This window comes from Heterodontus francisci, chromosome 9 (assembly GCF_036365525.1).
Source record: "Heterodontus francisci isolate sHetFra1 chromosome 9, sHetFra1.hap1, whole genome shotgun sequence".
NCBI classification, from domain to species: Eukaryota; Metazoa; Chordata; class Chondrichthyes; order Heterodontiformes; family Heterodontidae; genus Heterodontus; species Heterodontus francisci.
This window is the reverse complement of record NC_090379.1, coordinates 120,383,842-120,405,311: the sequence shown is the minus strand read 5'-3', so window position 1 is coordinate 120,405,311 and position 21,470 is coordinate 120,383,842. Positions and strand designations below refer to the sequence as shown.

The 21,470-nt window shown below is 44.7% G+C and overlaps 1 protein-coding gene across 1 annotated transcript in view; it reads right to left on the bottom strand.

Moving 5' to 3' along the window:
• The window catches only part of LOC137373406 (uncharacterized), a 129,945-nt gene that overhangs the window by 98,553 nt on the left and 9,922 nt on the right, over window positions 1-21,470 (bottom strand). The window contains 2 exon segments of the mRNA XM_068038223.1: window positions 5,347-5,445; window positions 10,390-11,782. Of these exon segments, the coding sequence (XP_067894324.1) occupies window positions 5,347-5,445; window positions 10,390-11,336 (1,046 nt within the window). The 5' untranslated portion in view covers window positions 11,337-11,782.

Genomic DNA, 21,470 nt, shown 5'->3' with positions numbered 1-21,470 from the left:
CAGGGTGGGATGTGTTTTGAGACAGGATGTCCCAGTTTTCCACCTTTTAAAGGGACAAGGAGGGGACCAGCTGAATGAAAAAGGTATATATTTGTGTGGTTTAAAATCTCTTTCTTTTAGTTTCGGTGACTGCAGCTTTGATAGTAACGGAGGTGCGGGAGCGGGCTTACAGCTGTGAAGTCAATTTCAGTGTAAGTTTAAAAGTGAATTCCCTTTTGTTTTCGGAGGACCAGGGGACTGCTGGGTAAGGAAAAAGTATATATTTGTGTGGTGGCTGTACCCGTGACACTACACGTGTAGTGTCTCCCACCCACCCTCCTCCTCTAACCAAAAAAAAGGACTCTGGTGTGTTGATAAGGTAAGCTTTTTATTTAGGAAGTTCTGTCCGTTGGATTGCTAACCTAACAAGTTTTGACTTTTTGTTTTTGGTTTTTCAGTAGATTTGTTGGGAATTTGGAATAGTGGGAATGGAGGTTAAGGCAGTTGTATGTTCCTCCTGCAGAATGTGGGAGGTAAGGGTCGCCAAGAGTGTCCCTGCTGACTGCATCTGTGGGAAGTGCACCCAACTCCAGCTCCTCGAGAACCGCGTTAGGGAACTGGAGCTGGAGCTGGATGAACTTCGGATCATTCGGGAGGCGGAGGAGGTTATTGAGAGGAGTTATGGGGAGGTAGTCACACCTCAGGTAAAAGAAGTAGGTAGATGGGTTACCGTCAGGGGAAGGAGAGGGAACCAGCAGGCAGTGCAGGGATCCCCTGTGGCTGTTTCCCTCAACAACAGGTATACCGTTTTGGATACTGTTGCGGGGGACGACTTACCAGGGGTAAGCAATGGGGTACAGGTATCTGGCACAGAGTCTGTCCCTGTTGCTCAGAAGGGAAGGGGGAAGAGGAGCAGAACATTAGTCATTGGGGACTCCATAGTTAGGGGAACAGATAGGAGGTTCTGTGGGAACGAGAGACTCACGGTTGGTATGTTGCCTCCCAGGTGCCAGGGTTCGTGATGTCTCGGATCGTGTTTTTGGGATCCTTAATGGGGAGGGGGAGCAGCCCCAAGTCGTGGTCCACATAGGCACCAACGACATAGGTAGGAAGAGAGATGGGGATTTAAGACAGAAATTCAGGGAGCTAGGGTGGATGCTTAGAGCGAGAACAAACAGAGTTGTTATCTCTGGGTTGTTGCCCGTGCCACGTGATAGCGAAGCGAGGAATAGGGAGAGAGAGGAGTTGAACACGTGGCTGCAGGGATGGTGCAGGAGGGAGGGTTTTGGTTTCCTGGATAATTGGGGCTCTTTCTGGGGTAGGTGGGACCTCTACAAACAGGATGGTCTTCACCTGAACCAGAGGGGTACCAATATCCTGGGGGGGAGGTTTGCGAGTGCTCTTCGGGGGGGTTTAAACTAATTCAGCAGGGGAATGGGAACCTAAATTGTAGTGCCAGTGTACAGGATGTTGAGAGTAGTGAGGTTAGGGATATGGTTACAGGGACGCAAGAGGGCACTGGCAAGCAAGAACCTGGTTTAAAGTGTGTCTATTTCAACGCCAGGAGCATCCGGAATAAGGTGTGTAGGCCATTTCGGAGACATGGGTAGAGCAGGGGCAGGAATGGATATTGCAGATTCCGGGATTTAGATGTTTCAGTAAGAACAGAGAAGATGGTAAAAGAGGGGGGGGTGTGGCATTGTTAATCAAGGAGAGTATTACAGCGACAGAAAGGACGTTTGAGGACTCGTCTACTGAGGTAGTATGGGCCGAGGTTAGAAACAGGAGAGGTGAGGTTACCCTGTTGGGAGTCTTTTATAGACCTCCGAATAGTTCCAGAGATGTAGAGGAAAGGATAGCGAAGATGATTCTCGACAGGGGCGAGAGTAACAGGGTAGTTGTTATGGGGGACTTTAACTTTCCAAATATCGACTGGAAATACTATAGTTCGAGTACTTTAGATGGGTCAGTTTTTGTCCAGTGTGTGCAGGAGGGTTTTCTGACACAGTATGTAGACAGGCCAACCAGGGGCGATGCCACATTGGATTTGGTACTGGGAAATGAACCCGGCCAGGTGTTAGATTTAGATGTAGGTGAGCACTTTGGTGATAGTGATCACAATTCGGTTAGGTTTACCTTAGCGATGGGCAGGGACAGGTATATACCGCAGGGCAAGAATTATAACTGGGGGAAAGGAAATTATGATGCGATTAGGCAAGATTTAGGATGCGTAGGATGGGGAAGGAAACTGCAGGGGATGGGAACAATCGAAATGTGGAGCTTATTCAAGGAGCAGCTACTGTGTGTCCTTGATAAGTATGTACCTGTGAGGCAGGGAGGAAGTTGTCGTGCGAGGGAGCCGTGGTTTACTAAAGAAGTTGAAGCGCTTGTCAAGAGGAAGAAGGCGGCTTATGTTAGGATGAGACGTGAAGGCTCAGTTAGGGCGCTTGAGAGCTACAAGCTAGCCAGGAAGGATCTAAAGGGAGAGCTAAGAAGAGCAAGGAGAGGACACGAGAAGTCATTGGTGGATCGGATCAGGGAAAACCCTAAGGCTTTCTATAGGTATATCAGGAATAAAAGAATGACTAGAGTTAGATTAGGGCCAATCAAGGATAGTAGTGGGAAGTTGTGTGTGGAATCAGAGGAGATAGGGGAAGTGTTGAATGAATATTTTGCGTCAGTATTTACAGTAGAGAAAGAAAATGTTGTTGAGAATACTGAGATTCAGGCTACGAGGCTAGATGGGATTGAGGTTCACAAGGAGGAGGTGTTAGCAATTTTGGAAAGTGTGAAAATAGATAAGTCCCCTGGGCCAGATGGGATTTACCCTAGGATTCTCTGGGAAGCTAGGGAGGAGATTGCAGAGCCTTTGTTCTTGATCTTTATGTCGTCATTGTCGAAAGGAATAGTGCCGGAAGACTGGAGGATAGCAAATGTTGTCCCCTTGTTCAAGAAGGGGAGTAGAGACAGCCCTGGTAATTATAGACCTGTGAGCCTTACTTCGGTTGTGGGTAAAATGTTGGTAAAGGTTATAAGAGACAGGATTTATAATCATCTTGAAAAGAATAAGTTCATTAGAGATAGTCAGCACGGTTTTGTGATGGGTAGGTCGTGCCTCACAAACCTTATTGAGTTTTTCGAGAAGGTGACCAAACAGGTGGATGAGGGTAAAGCAGTGGATGTGGTGTATATGGATTTCAGTAAGGCGTTTGATAAGGTTCCCCACGGTAGGCTATTGCAGAAAATACGGAAGTATGGGGTTGAAGGTGATTTCGAGCTTTGGATCAGAAATTGGCTAGCTGAAAGAAGACAGAGGGTGGTGGTTGATGGCAAATGTTCATCCTGGAGTTTAGTTACTAGTGGTGTACCGCAAGGATCTGTTTTGGGGCCACTGCTGTTTGTCATTTTTATAAATGACCTGGAAGAGGGTGTAGAAGGGTGGGTTAGTAAATTTGCAGATGACACTAAGGTCGGTGGAGTTGTGGATAGTGCCGAAGGATGTTGTAGGGTACAGAGGGACATAGATAGGCTGCAGAGCTGGGCTGAGAGATGGCAAATGGAGTTTAATGCGGAAAAGTGTGAGGTGATTCACTTTGGAAGGAGTAACAGGAATGCAGAGTACTGGGCTAATGGGAAGATTCTTGGTAGTGTAGATGAACAGAGAGATCTTGGTGTCCAGGTGCATAAATCCCTGAAGGTTGCTAACCAGGTTAATAGGGCTGTTAAGAAGGCATATGGTGTGTTAGCTTTTATTAGTAGGGGGGTCGTGTTTCGGAGCCACGAGGTCATGCTGCAGCTGTACAAAACTCTGGTGAGACCGCACCTGGAGTATTGCGTGCAGTTCTGGTCACCGCATTATAGGAAGGATGTGGAAGCTATGGAAAGGGTGCAGAGGAGATTTACTAGGATGTTGCCTGGTATGGAGGGAAGGTCTTACGAGGAAAGGCTGAGGGACTTGAGGTTGTTTTCGTTGGAGAGAAGGAGGAGGAGAGGTGACTTAATAGAGACATATAAGATAATCAGAGGGTTAGATAGGGTGGATAGTGAGCGTCTTTTTCCTCAGATGGTGATGGCAAACACGAGGGGACATAGCTTCAAGTTGAGGGGTGATAGATATAGGACACATGTGAGAGGTAGTTTCTTTACTCAGAGAGTAGTAAGGGCGTGGAACGCCCTGCCTGCAGCAGTAGTAGATTCGCCAACGTTAAGGGCATTTAAGTGGTCATTGGATAGACATATGGATGAAAATGGAATAGTGTAGGTCAGATGGTTTCACAGGTCGGCACAACATCGAGGGCCGAAGGGCCTGTACTGCGCTGTAATGTTCTAATTCTAATTCTAATACTCTGTGACATCACTGCATTGCCCAGGAACCAACTTGCCTGAGCCCTGCTTATTATGGGCTGGGTTTAGCTCAGTTCTGTTCCAGGAAGAGAAACAGGAGCAGGATTCAAGCCGTGTGGAGCCCATGATTAATGAGGGGAGATATAGGATCAATTTTTGCCTATTGAGGGAGCGTTTACTTGCACAGAGAGCTTTATCTAACCTATGCTCTATGTGCCCTGGGTGAGTTTACTGGGATAGTGTAGAGGGAGCTTTATTCTGCATCTAATCCGTGCTGTACCAGCACCTTCAGGGGAAGTGATGAGAGGGGAACCGGTAGGTGTAGAACTGAACCCAGCCGGAGTCAGCATCTTCAGGGGAGGGAGAGAGATGGGAACAAGTGAGTGTTGAACTGAACATAGCCAGAGTCAGCTGTTCTGCTCACAAAAGGAGCAAGACTGAAAAATGAATTGGAGCAGTTATGAACTATAAAAAATGAAGTGGTGAGTCAAGCTCCAACACATTGCTGCAGCTAAGATTGGGTTGGGGTCAGGTTACTCCCCTCCTGTAACACAAAATATATTTCGCCTGTTGGAGACCAAAATCCATCATCACACCTGGGAAGACATTAAAATGGGAAATGGGCAATTCAAAGCAAGGCAGCTCCTATCTTCAACAATTGTGTTATCAAAGACCCTGGCTGAGAGGGATACTGTGGATTCAAAAGCCAAAATAGGTGTGACCTAACACCATGGTATTATGATGAACCACCTTCAAACCCCATTTTTAACAATGGTGCACATTCAAAGACTTCATATGAAGCCTGCAGGGGACAGTGTTGTTTGGTCACATGACCGAAACCAAGCTGAGAAGACTTTTCTTAACGAGATAGAGAGAGAGCCTGAAGGCCATACATCCAGCCAGAGAAGCTGTGAGGCCGACCAGCTAAGCAAAGGAGCACTGCCTGCAAAAAACAGTTTCAAACCATATTTGAACAACTGAAGCAGAGAGAAATTGCAAGGTGACTTTGAATTCCCCACCTACAAAAATAAACCAGAACTACAACACTTCAAGTTCGAGACCACAAACATCCAGGCCTGCACCTTGGAAAAGACCGTCCTCCCAAGATGATTCAACAGGTTTCTGCAAACCACAAAACTCTTACATCACTTGGACATGTGTGAATTCGTGAGTTGGCGAAGGTTGCGAGAAATTCATTTTTTGTGGGAAAAAAGTTATCTTTTTTTAAACCAGAGAAAACCTGTTGTTGGTTTGTTTATTTGACGCTTAAAATACTTGGGACTGAAACACTAGTTTAGCAGAAACACTATCTGTGGTCAGTTGGGAGGTCAAAAGTGGAAGCCAGCCACCCCATTTCCTACCTGTCCGTAACAGGGGACTGAGAGTAATGCATCCAGGTTTACTGACAATACACAGTTAGATGGGAAAGTAAGCAGTGAGTAGGACACAAACAGACTGCAGAGGGATATAGAAAGGTTGGGTGAGTAGACAAGAACATGGCAGATGGAATACAATGTGGCGAATTGTGAAGTCATCCACTTTGATTTTTTTTCGCTGTTCTTTTATGAATGATGAGAGACTGAGAAATGTTTGCATTCAGAGGGACCTGGTGTCCTCGGACATGAATCACAGAAAGTTAACATGCAGGAACAGCAAGCTTATGGGGAGGCGGTGGCGTATTGGTAATGTCACTGGACTAGTAATCCAGAGTCCAGGCTAATTCTCTGGGGACATGGATTTGAATCCCAAAACAGCAGATGGTGAAATTTGAATTCAATTAATAAATCTGGAATTAAAAGCTAGTCTGATGGTGACCATGAAACCATTGTCCATTGTTGTAAAAACCCATCTGGTTCACTAATGTCCTTTAGGGAAGGAAATCTGCCGTCCCTACCTGGTCTGGCCTACATGTGACTCCAGACCCATAGCAATGTGGTTGACTCTTAAATGCCCTCTGAAATGGCCTCGCAAGTCACTCAGTTCAAGGGCATTTAGGGATGGGCAATAAATGCTGGCCTAGTCAGCGACCCCCACATCCCACAAATAGAATTTAAAAAAATTAGGAAGGCAAATGGTATGTTAGCTTTTGTTGCAAAGGGATTCTAGCAGAAGTGTAAAGAAGTCTTACTACAACTATACAGGACATTGGTGAGGCTTCACCTGGAGTAGTGTGTGCAGTTTTGGTATCCTTCGTGAAGGTGGGATGTACTTGCCCTTGTGGCATGCAACGGAGATTCACTAGTCTGGTTCCTGGGAATGAGACAATTTTTCTATTTATTCATGGAATGTGGGCGTTGCTGGAAAGGCCAGCATTTATTACCCATCCCTAATTGCCTTTGAGACAGGGGTGGTGAGCCGCCTCCTTGCATATAACTGAATCTATAACTGAATATAACTAGGCCGCTTCATTGGGCAGTTAAGAGTCAACCACATTTCTGAGAGTCTGGAGTCACATATAGGCCAGATCGGGTAAGGACGGCAGATTTCCTTCCCTAAAGGACATTAGTGAACCAGGTGGGTTTTTAGGACAATCCAGTAGTTTCATGGTCACCATTACTGATACTAGCTTTTTTAATCCCAAATGTATTTAATTAATTGAGTTTAAATGCCTGAGCTGCTGCAATGGGACTTGATTTCATGTCTCTGCATCATTAGTCCAGGCCTCTGGATTACTAGTTCAGTAACATAATCACTATGCTACAGCACCCCCACTATGATCCATCTTCTCCTTTGATGAAAGATTGAGTAGACTAGGCCTAAATTCCCTTGAGTTTAGAAGAATGAGAGGTGATCTAACTGAAACATAACTTCTTAAGGGACTTGGCAGGGTAGGTGCTGAGAAAATGTTTCCCCCTGGCTGGGGAATCTCAAACACCAGGTCACAGTCTCAGGATAAGAGATCGGCCATTTAGGACTGAGATGAGAAGAAATTTCTTCACTGAAAGGGTTGTGAATCTTTGGAATTGTCTACCCCAGGGAGCTGTGGATGCTCAGTTATTGAGTATATTTAACAGAGATTGATAGATTTTTGGGTACTAAGGGAATTAAGGGATATAGGGATAGTGCAGGAAGGTGGAGTTGAGGTAGAAGATCAGCCATGATCTTGGTGACTGGCAGAACAGACTCGAAGGGCCAAATGGCCTCCTCCAGCTCTTATTTCTTATGTTCATTAAACCTCAGTCTGGTTCCTCTCAATCTTTCTTGACAAATCACCAGGATACCAGACTACAAGTCATGTCCGAAACATCATTTATTGGTTAGAAATCACAACTTAGTTAAATGTGGGCTCACAGACACTTTATAAACATGTATAAACACATATAAATGTAATCAGAGTTATCCAGCAGTTGAGCACTAATAGGGAGAGTATTTCACAAAACAAGTAATGAGTGCAGGGGGGGAGAGTGGCCAAAGACCAAAAGGTCTGAAAATTAGTGGCGGAAGACAAAAAAAGTCTGATTTTTTTCCCCACAAGGAATCATGTAATTATAGCACTGTTACTGAAGCAAACTAGACGAGTCATGGCAATTTTGTAAAATTTTGCATATGTAATGAATAAAATTGCACTGTTCTCAGAATACAATTTCATGAGACTGACCTGACAGCTGATAATTGGTTTTACAGAGCTTCACATTTTCAATATCCTGCTTCTGCCTATTTGTAACTTGCTCATGTAAAAGATGTTCTGTGAAGATGTGTCAACTTTAATGGAAAGCAATATTTATAAGTATACCAGAAGGTACATTCTGGTACTTCGGTAAGTGATGTGCACAAATCAGTACTTATATAAAGTAGTAAAAAGTAAACATTTGAGACATTGACAATCCAGAAACTTGAACATAAGTGGGGTATTTTTTCTTACTTTGTGCTATGACCTACACAATCACCTGAACAAAGCTGAAAGCAAAACCAGGGAGGGAGGATTGTCTGTCAGTTATGCAGCCTGACCAATTCGCTGTCCATTAACTTAAATGGACAGGAATATCACATACATTCTGTTAGAAGCATGTGATACTCCCGACCCAATTTTCTTTTGAACAATTATTTACCTCCAAGCACAAAAATGGAAAATATACCTTATTAACTTTAGCAAATGTGGTGCCTCTATAGATAGAATGTTTGCTTTTAAATATGACTCATGGTAGATTTTATAATTTAAAATAATTAGTCACAATATAAAGATTCTAAACTAAAATAATCTGGTTTTCAGCACAGATCTCAATATGATCTTAATGAAAACTAAATAGAAATGTGGTTTTCATCTTCAAAGGGTTCAAATATTATGCAACACACAAATTGTACCAGATCTTACTGGCAACAGTGGAAAAGTAATGAGATTAGTGTTGTACCTCGAGGAAGAAAATCCTGCACTCCGGGTCCCACTACCTCGTGGGACGTCCAGCCCCATGTGCCCAAAGGTCGAGAATCGGCCTGATCAGTCACCTGAAGACCCATGGCAGAAACTCATGATCTTCAGTAGACGTCATCCTTGAATCGAGGGACAGCTGACAACCTCTACAGTAACAAGTTTGAGGTTCTGTTGCATCATCCCCAAACTTTGGTAATGACCCTGTGACAATGCAGCAGGTCCAATGGACAGCTGTATATCCCAACAGTGATGAACACTCTGGCTCCTGTTCTACTGCATCAATTGGTGCAGTGGCAGCTGCATTTAACAGCACGGTGACTGAAAGTAATAACTATTGTGTGGGCTTGGAGAAAGGCAGCACTCTGTATATACATATTCATACATGTACAGAGTATTGTGGCATCAGCCTCAGAAGCCCAGTGACCATTGACAGTGACTGCAGAGAACTCACAGGATAGTTGCACTGTAGCCGATGCACAGCACGTTTTGCAGGACAGCCCTTTCCAGATAATCTTAAGCAATACCAAACCACACACTGAAGAAAGATGACCAGAGTTATACTCCTTGCCTTGCATCACTATGGTGTAAAAGACAGCTTCACACTGACTCAAGGTTTACAGTGTGACTGGGCCAGTAGACAGTGAAAGTGGAGATGAACAATGAATGGAATTCAGCCATACACCTGAGTAAACTGATAAGTGGAAATTCCAGATCACTTCAGTTGCTGCAAAGCACAGGACATATTCAGTTTATACAGCTCATGCTCACTGCAGGATATTCACATGCAGTAACCAGTGTGTGCAGGGTTTTCAGAAATTACTTCAGACACACACTGCTGTGTAAATGGAAGCAAGTTTTAAATTCCTATTGACCAATGTTTTTGCTGCAGACCAGTGACTTGCCAGCTACTGATCCTGCACCATTAATTTTAAGCCATGTCAAGTGAGCTGTGTCAGTTCTCAGGTGGTCTCTGCTAAGATATCCCATGAAGGTAAAAAGAAACACCGAGAATTGATCTGTATATAGACACACACCTCCTTTTTGGCCATTTACAGAAGACTGACACACTGAAGTTGTGAAGGAGGATGCAGTTCCACCCACTTGCTTTCCGGTTGAAGGTCACTTCCACTGAGATGAAAGACTATAAAACACAAAGATGACTTAAAAACAGATAAAAAGACCTCCGGGCAGCTTTGTGGTTGGCTGAATTTAAAAAAAAAAATGTACGAGCATATGAATTAGAAGCAGGAGTAGGCCGCTCGGCCCCTTGAGCCTGCTCCGTTATTAAACAAGATCATGGCTGATATCTCCACTTTCCCACCTACCTTCAATAACCTTTCACCCCTTGCATATCAAAAATCTATCTACCTCTGTCTTAAAAATATTCAAAGACTCTGCTTCCACCACCTTTTGAGGAAGAGAGTTCCAAAGACTCACGACCCTCAGAGAAAAAATGTCTCCTCATTTTTGCCTTAAAGGGACGACCCCTTATTTTTAAATAGTGACCCGTAGTCCCAGATTCCCCCACAAGAAGAAACATCCTTTCCACAGCCACGCTGTCAAGACCCCTCCAATTTCCATTTTTTAAAAACCGGTTTTTTTGATCAAAGGCAGAAAGGGAGAAGCCAATGGTGGATTTCCGAAACCCCAATGTCAGAAATCAGCTTTGTGGCGGAAATTTCTCCTCCCTGTGTTACTTGCAAACTCGCTGGTGTATCAGCAAGTCGGCTGAAGTAGCGAATCCCTTCCCACACTCTGAGCTGGTGAATGGTCTCTCCCCAGTGTGAACTTGCTGGTGTGTCAAAAGGTGGGATAACTGAGTGAATCCCTTCCCACACTCTGAGCAGGTGAATGGCCTCTCCCCAGTGTGAACTCGCTGGTGTGTCAGAAGGTTGGATGACCGAGTGAATCTCTTCCCACACTCTGAGCAGGTATATGGCCTCTCCCCAGTGTGAGTACGCTGGTGTACAATGAGATCAGATGATCGCCTGAACCCAGTCCCACAGTGATTGCACCTGAACGGTTTCTCATCAGTGTGAACACGTTGATGGATCATCAGTTCAGCAGAACATTTAAAGCAATTCCCACAGTCTGGACATTTAAAAGGTCTCTCGTCAGTGTGAACTCTCTGGTGCCTCAGCAGGTCGGATGTTTGAGTGAATCCCTTCCCACACTCGGAGCAGGTAAACGGCCTCTCCCCAGTGTGAATTCGCTGATGTCTTAGCAGGTCAGATAATCGAGTGAATCCCTTCCCGCACTCGGAGCAGGTAAACGGCCTCTCCCCAGTGTGAACTCGCTGGTGTGTCAGCAGGTTGGATAACTGAGTGAATCCCTTCCCGCACTCGGAGCAGGTAAACGGCCTCTCCCCAGTGTGAACTCGCTGGTGTATCAGCAGGGTGGATGACCGAGTGAATCCCTTCCCACACTCTGAGCAGGTGTATGGCCTTTCCCCAGTGTGAACTCGCTGGTGTATCAGCAGGGTGGATGACCAAGTGAATCCCTTCCCACAGTCTGAGCAGGTGAACGGTCTTTCCCTAGTGTGAGTGCACTGGTGGACAGTGAGTTCAGATGATCGTTTGAACCCAGTCCCACAATGAGAGCACCTGAACAGTCTCTTGTTAGTGTGAACACGTTGATGGGACATCAGTTAAGCAGAACATTTATAGCAATTCCCACAGTCTGGACATTTAAAAGGCCTCTCATCATTGTGAACTCTCTGGTGTGTCAGCCGGTTCGATGAAGTAGTGAATCCCTTCCCACACTCTGAGCAGGTGAACGGCCTCTCCAGGCTGTGACTGCATTGATGAGTTTCCAGCTCCACTGGATAATTCAATCCCTTTCCACAGTCCCCATATTTACATGGTTTTGTCTCAGTGTGACAGTGATTGTGTTTCGACAGGCCAGATGATCGACTGAAACTCGTCCACACACAGAACACATGTGCAGTTTCTCCTCACTGTGATCGGTACTTTATCCTTTCATGTTCAAAATCTGGTGATATTCCGGTTATGATAAACTGGAGACTCCTTCAGATCCTGATTTGACGTTTGCTTTGCATTTCACGGCTGCAATTCCTCCCCTTCTAAAACCCTGTGAAATTGATTTAAAACAGAAAACAAAAGTGAGAGAACCCACAAAAACACAAAAATAAAAGCAAAATACTGCGGATGCTGGAAATCTGAAATAAAAACAAGAAATGCTGGAACCACTCAGCAGGTCTGGCAGCATCTGTGAAAAGAGAAGCAGTGTTAACATTTCGGGTCAGTGACCCTTCATCGGAACTGACAAATATTAGAAATGTGAAAGGTTATAAGCAAGTAAAGCGGGGGTGGGGCAAGAGATAACAAAGTATAAGGTGTAAATAGGACAAGGTCACAGAATAGCTGACTATGAATAGCAGAATAGCATGAATTGACTCCAGACCCACAGCAATGTGGTTAACTCTTACATGCCCTCTGAAATGGCCTAGCAAGCCACTCAGTTGTATCTAACTGCTACAAAGTCTATAAAAAGGAATGAAACCGGACGGACCACCAGGCATTGACCTGCGGACTGAGCGCAAGCAGGACCCTGAGCTTCCAGTTGCTTGCCATTTCAACACTCCCCCCCCCCTGCTCTCATGCTCACATCTCTGTCCTGGGATTGCTGCAGTGTTCCAGTGAACATCAACGCAAGCTCGAGGAACAGCATCTCATCTACCGATTAGGCACACTACAGCCTGCCGGACTGAACATTGAGTTCAATAATTTCAGAGCATGACAGCCCCCCATTTTACTTTCATTTTTAGTTATTTTTTTCTTCCTTTTTTTTTACATTCTTTTTTACACATTTATTTCATTTCATCTTAGTTTGTTCAGTTTGCTTACCCACTGTTTTTTTTCAGGTTTGCACTTGCTGCTGTTCAATATTCAGTGTATTAACACCTAATCTGCACTAATGCTTTGTCTTTCAACACACCATTAACATATTGTTTGCCTTTGCTCCGTGATCTTTTGGTCAGCTGTGTGGCCTGGTCTAATCTAGACCTTCTTTGTTATCTCTTGCCCCACCCCCACCTCACTTGCTTATAACCTGTGACTTTTCTAATATTTGTCAGTTCCAATGAAGGGTCACTGACCCGAAACGTTAACTCTGCTTCTCTTTTCACAGATGCTGCCAGACCTGCTGAGTGGTTCCAGCATTTCTTGTTTTTATCACAAAAACACAAAGGCAGGTTATGAAATGGAGCTGAATGAATCTGGTAATTCATGGGGCCGGTGCGAGGAAAAAGTGACCATAAAAGCTGCTGGATTAACGTACAACCCCAACTGGTTCACTAATGCTCTTCTGGGAAGGGAACCTGCAACCAGTCTGGACCTACACAAGACTCTGCCCTCTAAGGGAGGAGGGGGAGAGGCAGGGAGCGAAAGAGTGGGATTTTATACATGTACAGCTCGACCAGAACTTTGAGAGAACTTCCAAAACCCTTAACTTCCATCATCTAGAAGGACCAGGGTAACAGGTGTATGTGAACACCATCACCTCCAAGTTCCCCTCCAAGTCACACACCATCCTGACTTGTCTGACATTCAGTACTGGATGAACAGAAATTTCCTCCAATTAAATATTGGGAAGTCTGACTTCCTGCTACAAACTCCACTTCCTAGTCACTAACTCTATCCCTCTCCCTGGCAACTGTCTGAGGCTAAACCAAACCCTTCATAACCTTGGTGTGATATTTGACCCCGAGATGAGCTTCCCGACTGCATATCGGTGCCATCACTCAGACCACCTATTTCCACCTCAGTAACATCGCCCGACTTCACCACTGCCTCAGCTCATCTGCCTCTGAAACTTACATCCATGCATTTGTTACCTCTCAACTTGACTATTCTAACACACTCCTGGCTGGTCTCCCACATTCTACCCTCCGTAAACTTGAGATCATCCAAAACTCTGCTGCCGGTGTCCTTCCTCAAACCAAGTCCTGTCCACCCATTACCACTGTGCTCGCTGACCTACACAGACTCCCAGTTAAGTAACACCTCAATTTTAAAATCCTCATCCTTGTTTTCGAATCCCTCCACGCCCTCACCCCTCACTATCTCTATAATTTCCTCCAGCCCTACAATCCTCCGAGAGATCAGGGATCATCTAATTCTGGCACCTTGAGCATTCCCGATTTTCATTGCTCCACCACTGGTGGCCAGGCCTTCAGCTGCCAAGACCATAAGCTTTGGAAATCCCTCCCTAATCCTCTCCGCCTCTCTACCTCACCTTCCGTGCTTCTTAAAACCCACCTCTTTGATCAAGCTTTTGGTCAACTGCCCTAACATCTCCTTATGTGGCTCAGTGTTAAATGTTGATTTATAACACACCTGTGAACAGACTTGGAACATTTTATTACATTGAAGGCGCTACATAAATACAAGTGATGATAACTTGGACATATATCACCGTTCCTTCATCATCACTGGATGAAAATCCTGTAACTCCTTCCCTAACACCATTGTGGGATCACCTTCACCACACAGACTGCAGCAGTTCAAGGCGGCGGTCCACCGTCACCTTCTCAATGGACAACTGGGGATTGGCGAGTGACACCCAGATCCCAAGAATGAAATAAAAGTTGATATATGTAAAATAGATTAAAAGCCTCTACCGCAATACTTGTTATTAAAAACAATACTCTTTTATATTGAGTGCTTGGTGTCCCTCACGTGACAGTCTTGCATTGGAAACTGCTGGGCCCATGTGGGCTCAAAAGTACTCGGGGTAAAGCCAGCAGCTTCGCCTCCATCTCCACTCCAGTTAAAACAGATGCTACAAAAAAGACCTACACAGGTCAGAGACTGACTTCCACATCCAACACCCACTCCGATACAAATTGGCTCTTATTGGTCCTTGTCTTTCTCAACACAGTTTTGTGAGCAACGCCTGCAACAAAACCAAACCAAAATACTCTGGATGCTAGAAAGCTGAAATAAAAGGAGAAAATATGGGAAATATTCAGCAGGTCAGGGAGCATCTGTGGAGAGAGAAACAGAGTTAATGTTTCATGTGCAGCGAGCCACCGGAACCTGCAGCCTGGAACTCAGTGTGAAAAGGAGGAAGAATGAGGGGAGGCAATCATCGAATCATAGAAAGCTTAAAGCACAGAAAGAGGCCACTTGGCCCATCACATCTGTGCCGGCCGAGAAACGATCCACCTATTCTAATTCCACCTTCCAGCATTTGGTCCGTAGCCCTGCAGCTGACGGCACTTTTGAATGAGTTGAGGGTCTCTGCCTCAACTACCCTTTCAGGCAGCGAGTTCCAGACCCCACCACCCTCTGGGTGAAAAAGCTTTTCCTCATCTCCCCTCTAATTTTTCTACCAATCACTTTAAATCTATGCCCCCTCATCACTGACCTCTCTGCTAAGGTAAATAGACCCTTCACCTCCACTCTATCCAGGCCCCTCACAATTTTGTACATTTCAATCAGATCTCCCCTCAGCCTTCTCTGTTCCAAAGAGAACAACCCCAGCCTATCCAATCTTTCCTCATAGCTGCATTTTTCCAGTCCTGGCAACATCCTCTTAAATCTCCTCTGTACCCTCTCCAGTGCAATTACATCCTTTCTGTAATGAGGTGACCAGAACTGCACACAGTACTCAAGTTGCGGCCTAACCAATGAGTTATACAGTTCCAGCATAACCTCCCTGCTCTTGCATTCTATACCTCGGCTAATAAAGGAAAGGATTCCATATGCCTTCTTAACCACCTGATCGACCTGTCCTTCTATCTTCAGGGATCTGTGGACATTCACTCCAAGGTCCCTCACTTCCTCTACACTTATCAGTATTTTCCCAACAATCATGTATTCCTTTGCCTTGTTTGACTTCTCCAAATGCATCACCCCATACTTCTCCAGGTTGAATTCCATTTGCCACTTTTCTGCCCATCTGACCAGACCATCAATATCTTCCTACAGCTATCCTCCTCGCTATCCACCACACGGCCAATCTTTATGTCGTCCGCCGACCTCTTGATCAGGTCAACCACATTTATGTCCAAATCATTAATATACATCACAAAAAGCAGGGGACCCAGTACTGAGCCCTGCAGAACGCAACTGGAAACAGCCCTCCAGTCGCTAAAATAGCCGTCAACAATTACCCTTTGTTTCCTGCCACTGAGCCAATTCTGTATCCACCTTGCTGCATTTCCCTGGATCCCATAGGATTTTATTTTTTTAACCAGTCTGCCATGTGGGACGTTGTCAAAAGCCTTGCTAAAATCCATGTAGCCCACATCAACTGCACTACCCTCGTCTATCTTCCTTGTTACTTCTTCAAAAAATTCGATCAAGTTGATCAAACAAGATCTTCCCTTAACAAATCCATGCTGACCATCCTTGATTTACCTGTGCCTTTCTAGGTGACAGTTTATCCCGTCTCTCAGAATAGATTCCAATATTTTGCCCACTACTGAGGTTAGACTGACTGGCTTGTAATTATTTGGTCTATCCCTCGCTCCCTTTTTAAACAGAGGTACAACGTTAGCAATAAAGGAGAATGATGGGGTATAGATTAAATTGTCCTTGACAGAGGACAAAGGATCGGCACAACATTGTGGGCCGAAGGGCCTGTTCTGTGCTGTATGTTCTATGTTCTATGTTCTATGTAATTCTCCAATCCTCTGGCATCACACCTGTATCCAGTGAGGACTGGAAAATGATGGTCAGACCCTCTGCTATTTCCTCTCTTGCTTCTCTTAATAGCCTCGGACACATTTCATCTGGCCCTGGTGACTGATCAACTTTCAAGGATGCTAATCCCATTAATACTGCCTCTCTCCCTATGTTTATCACATCCAATACTTGACACTCTACCTCCTTAACTAAATTATCTGCATTGTCCCCCTCTTTTGTGAAAACAGACACAAAGTATTCATTAAGAACCATACCAATATCTTCTGCTCCTACACATGGGTTACCTTTTTGGTCTTTTATGGGCAGTACTCTCTCCTTAGTTATCCTCTTATTCTTAATGCATTGATAAAACATCTTTGGGTTCACCCTGATTTTGCTTGCCAATATTCTTTCATGCCCTCTCTTTGCTTTCCTAATTTCCTTTTTGATTTCACCCCTCCACTTTCTGTACTCCTCTCAGCTTTCTGTAGTACTGAGTTCTTGGTGCCAGAGACAAGTTTTCCTTTTCTGCCTTATCTTACCCTGTAGACTCCTTGACATCCATGGGGCTCTAGATTTGGCCGCCTCACCCTTTTTTTTTGTGGGAACATGTTTACTCTGAGCCCCTTGAATCTCCCCTTTGAATGCCTCCCACTGTTCTGACTCTGATTTATCTTCAAGGAGCGGTTTTCAGTCCACTTTCACTAAATCACTCCTCAGTTTGGTAAAATTGGTTTTGCCCCAACTGAGAACTCTAACTCCTTTCCATTTCTGTCCTCCATAATTATGTTAAAACCTACTGAATTATGATCACTACCACCAAAATGCTCTCCCACTGCCACTCCTTCACCTGCCCATCTTCATTTCCTAAAACTAAGTCTAAAACTGTGCCCTCTCTTGTTGGAATTGCTATATACTGGGCAAAAAAATTCTCCTGAATGCACCTCAAGAATTCTGCTCCCTCAATTCCTTTCACACTAAAATTATCCCACTTAATACTGGGGTAACTAAAATCCCCTAATACTGGCCTATTGCACTTCTCAGAGATTTGCCTACATATCTGCTCGTCTATTTCCCTCTGACTGTTTGGGGGTCTATCGTACACTCCCAGTGTGACTCCCCCTTTTTTGTTCCTTTGCTCAATCCATATGGCCTCATTTGATGAGCCTTCCAACACGTCATCCCTCCTCATAGCTGTAATAGTTCTCTTTATTCATTCATTCATAGGATTTGGGCGTCGCTGGCTACGCCAGTATTTATTGCCCATCCCTAATTTCCCTTGAGAAGGTGGTAGTGAGCTGTCTTCTTGAACTGCTGCAGTCCATGTGAGGTAGGTACACTCACAGTGCTGTTAGGAAGGTAGTTCCAGAATTTTGACCCAGCGACAGTGAAGGAACGGCAATAAAGTTCCAAGTCAGGATGGTGTGTGACTTGGAGGGGAACTTGCAGGTGGTGGTGTTCCCATGCATTTGCTGCCCTTGTCCTTCTAGTTGGTACAGGTTGCGGATTTGGAAGGTACTGTCTAAGCAGCCTTGGTGCAGAGATGGTACACTCTGCTGCCAGTGTGTTTCGGTGGTGGAGGGAGTGAATATTTGTAGATGGGGTGCCAATCAAGTGAGCTGCTTTGTCCTAGATGGTGTCGAGCTTCTTGAGTGTTGTTGGAGCTGCACCCATCCAGGCAAGTGGAGAGTATTCCATCACACTCCTGACTTGTGCCTTGTAGATGGTGGGCAGGCTTTGGGGAGTCAGGAGGTGGGTTACTCACCACAGGATTACTAGCCTCTGACCTGCTCTTGTAGCCACGTATTTATATAGAAACAGAGAAAAAATAGGAGTAGGCCATTCGGCCCTTCGAGCCTGCTCCACCATTCATTATGATCATGGTTGATCATCCAAATCAGTAGCCTGTTCCCACTTTCTCCCCATGCCCTTTGATCCCTTTACACCCAAGAGCTATATCTAACTCCTTCTTGAAAACATACAATGCTTTGGCCTCAACTGCTTTCTGTGGTAGCGAATTCCTCAGGCTCACCACTCTCTGGGTGTAGAAGTTTCTCCTCATCTCAGTCCTGAAAGGTTTACCCCATATCCTTAGACTATGATCCCTGGTTTTGGACTCCCCCACCGGCGCAGTGGTTAGCACCGCAGCCTCACAGCTCCAGGGACCCAGGTTCAATTCTGGGTACTGCCTGTGCGGAGTTTGCAAGTTCTCCCTGTGACCGCGTGGGTTTTCGCCGGGTGCTCCGGTTTCCTCCCACTGCCAAAGACTTGCAGGTGATAGGTAAATTGGCCATCGTAAATTGCCCCTAGTGTAGGTAAGTGGTAGGGAATATGGGATTACTGTAGGGTTAGTATAAATGGGCGGTTCTTGGTCGGCACAGACATGGTGGGCCGAAGGGCCTGTTTCAGTGCTGTATCTCTAAATCGGGAACATCCTTCCTGCATCTACCCTGTCAAGTCCTGTTAGAATTTTATAGGTTTCTATGAGATCCTCCCCCTCACTCTTCTCAACTCCAGTGAATATAATCCTAACTGACTCAATCTCTCCTCATACGTCAGTCCCACCATCCCAGGAATCAGTCTGGTAAACCTTCGCTGCACTCCCTCTATAGCAAGAACATCCTTCCTCAGATAAGGAGACCAAAACTGCACACAATATTCCAGGTGTGGCCCCACCAAGGCCCTGTATAATTGCAGCAAGACATCCCTGCTCCTGTACTCGAATCCTCTTGCTATGAAGGCCAAAATACCATTTGCCTTTTTTACCGGCTGTTGCACCTGCATGCTTACCTTCAGCGACTGGTGTACGAGAACACCCAGGTCTCGCTGCATATTCCCCTATCTCAGTTTATAGCCGTTCAGATAACAATCTGCCTTCCTGTTTTTGCTACCAAAGTGGATAACCTCACATTTATCTACATTATACTGCATCTGCCATGCATTAGCCCACTCACTCAACTTGTCTAAATTACCTTGAAGCCTCTCTGCATCCTCCTCACAACTCACCCCCCCACCCAGTTTTGTGTCATCTGCAAATTTGGAGATATTACATTTAGTTCCCTCATCTAAATCATTAATATATATTGTGAATAGCTGGAGTCCTAGCACCGATCCCTGCGGTACCCCACTGGTCACTGCCTGCCACTCGGAAAAAGACCCGTTTATTCCTACCCTTTGTTTCCTGTCTGCCAACCAGTTCTCTGTCCATGTCAGTACCTGATCACCAATCCCATGTGCTTTAATTTTGCACTGTAATCTCTTATGTGGGAACTTATCGAAAGCCTTCTGAAAGTCCAAACACACCACATCCATTGGTACTCCCTTATCTATTCTACTAGTTACATCCTCAAAAAATTCCAGTAGATTTGTCAAGCATGATTTCCCTTTCGTAAATCCATGTTGACTTTGTCCGATCCTGTCATTGTTTTCTAAGTGCTCTGCTATTACATCTTTTATAGTTAACTCTAGCATTTTCCCACTACTGATGTCAGGCTACCAGTCTATAATTCCCCGTTTTCTCTCTATCTCCTTTTTTAAATAGTGGGGTTACATTAGCTCCCCTCCAATCATTTGGAACTGTTCCAGAGTCTATAGAATTTTGAAAAATGACCAGCAATGCATCTACTATTTCTAGGGCCACTTCCATAAGTACTCTGGGATGCATACCATCAGGCCCTGGGGATTTATCGGCCTACAATCCCATCAATTTCCCCAACACCATTTCCTTACGAATACTGATTTCATACAGTTCCTCCTTCTCACTAGACCCTATGTTCCTCAACATTTCTGGGAGGTAATTTGTGTCCTCCTTTGTGAAGACAGAACCAAATTATGTATTTAATTGTTCTGCCATTTCTTTGTTCCCTATTATAAATTCCCCTGTTTCTGACTGTAATGGACCCACATTTGTCTTCACTAATCTTTTTCTCTTCACATATCTAGAGAAGCTTTTACAGTCAGTTTTTATGTTCTCTGCAAGCTTACTCTCATACTCTATTTTCCCCTTCTTAATCAATCCCTTCGTCCTCCTTTGCTGAATTCTAAACTGCTCCCAATCCTCAGGTTTGCTGTAATAAAAACAAACCTGAAGGGTCACTGACCTGAAACATTAACTCTGCTTCTCTCTCCACAGATACTGCCAGACCTGCTGAGTATTTCCAGCATTTCTTGGTTTTATTTCAGATTTCCAGCATCCGCAGTATTTTGCTTTTACCTTGGATCTAATACTATCCCTAATTTCTTTTGTAAGCCACGGTTGAGCCACCCTTCCTGTTTTATTTTTGCGCCAGACAGGAATGAACAATTGTTGTAATTCATCCATGCGCTCTTTTTAAATGCTAGCCATTGCCTATCCACTGTCAATGCTTCAAGTAACGTTCCCCAATCTATCATTACCAACTCGCGCCTCATACCTTCACAGTTTCCTTTATTTAGATTCAGGATCCTAGTCTCGGAATCAACTCCCTCACTCTCCATCTTAATGAAGAATTCTATCATGTTATGGTCGCTCTTCCCCAAGCGACCCCGCACAAGATTGTTAACTAATCCTTCTCATTACACAATACCCAGTCTAGGATGGCCTGTTCTCCAAAAAACCATCACATACACACTCCAGTAATTCCTCCTCTATAGTATCATTGCTAATTTAATTTGCCCAATCTATAAGTAGATCAAATCACCTATAATTACAGTTGCACCCTTAACGCAAGCGTCTTTAATTTCCTGTTTAATGCTATCCTCTACATCACCACTGCTGTTTGGGGGTCTATATACAACCCCAAATGTTTTCTGCCCCTTGGTGTTTCTTAGCTCCACCCATACAGATTCTCTGAGCTAAAATCCTTCCTCACTATTGTATTGATTTCCTCTTTCACTAACAATGCTACTCCACCTCTTTTCCCCTTTTGCCTGTCCTTCCTAAATATTGAATACCCTTGGATGTTCAGTTTCCATCCATGGTCACCCTGCAGCCATGTCCCTGTAATCACAACTATATTGTATCCATTTACACCTATTTGTGCAGTTAATTCGCCTACCTTATTGCGAATACTCTACACATTGAGACACAATGCCTTCAGGCTTGTCTTTTTAACCTTCTTAGTCATCTTCGCATTATTTCGCACTAT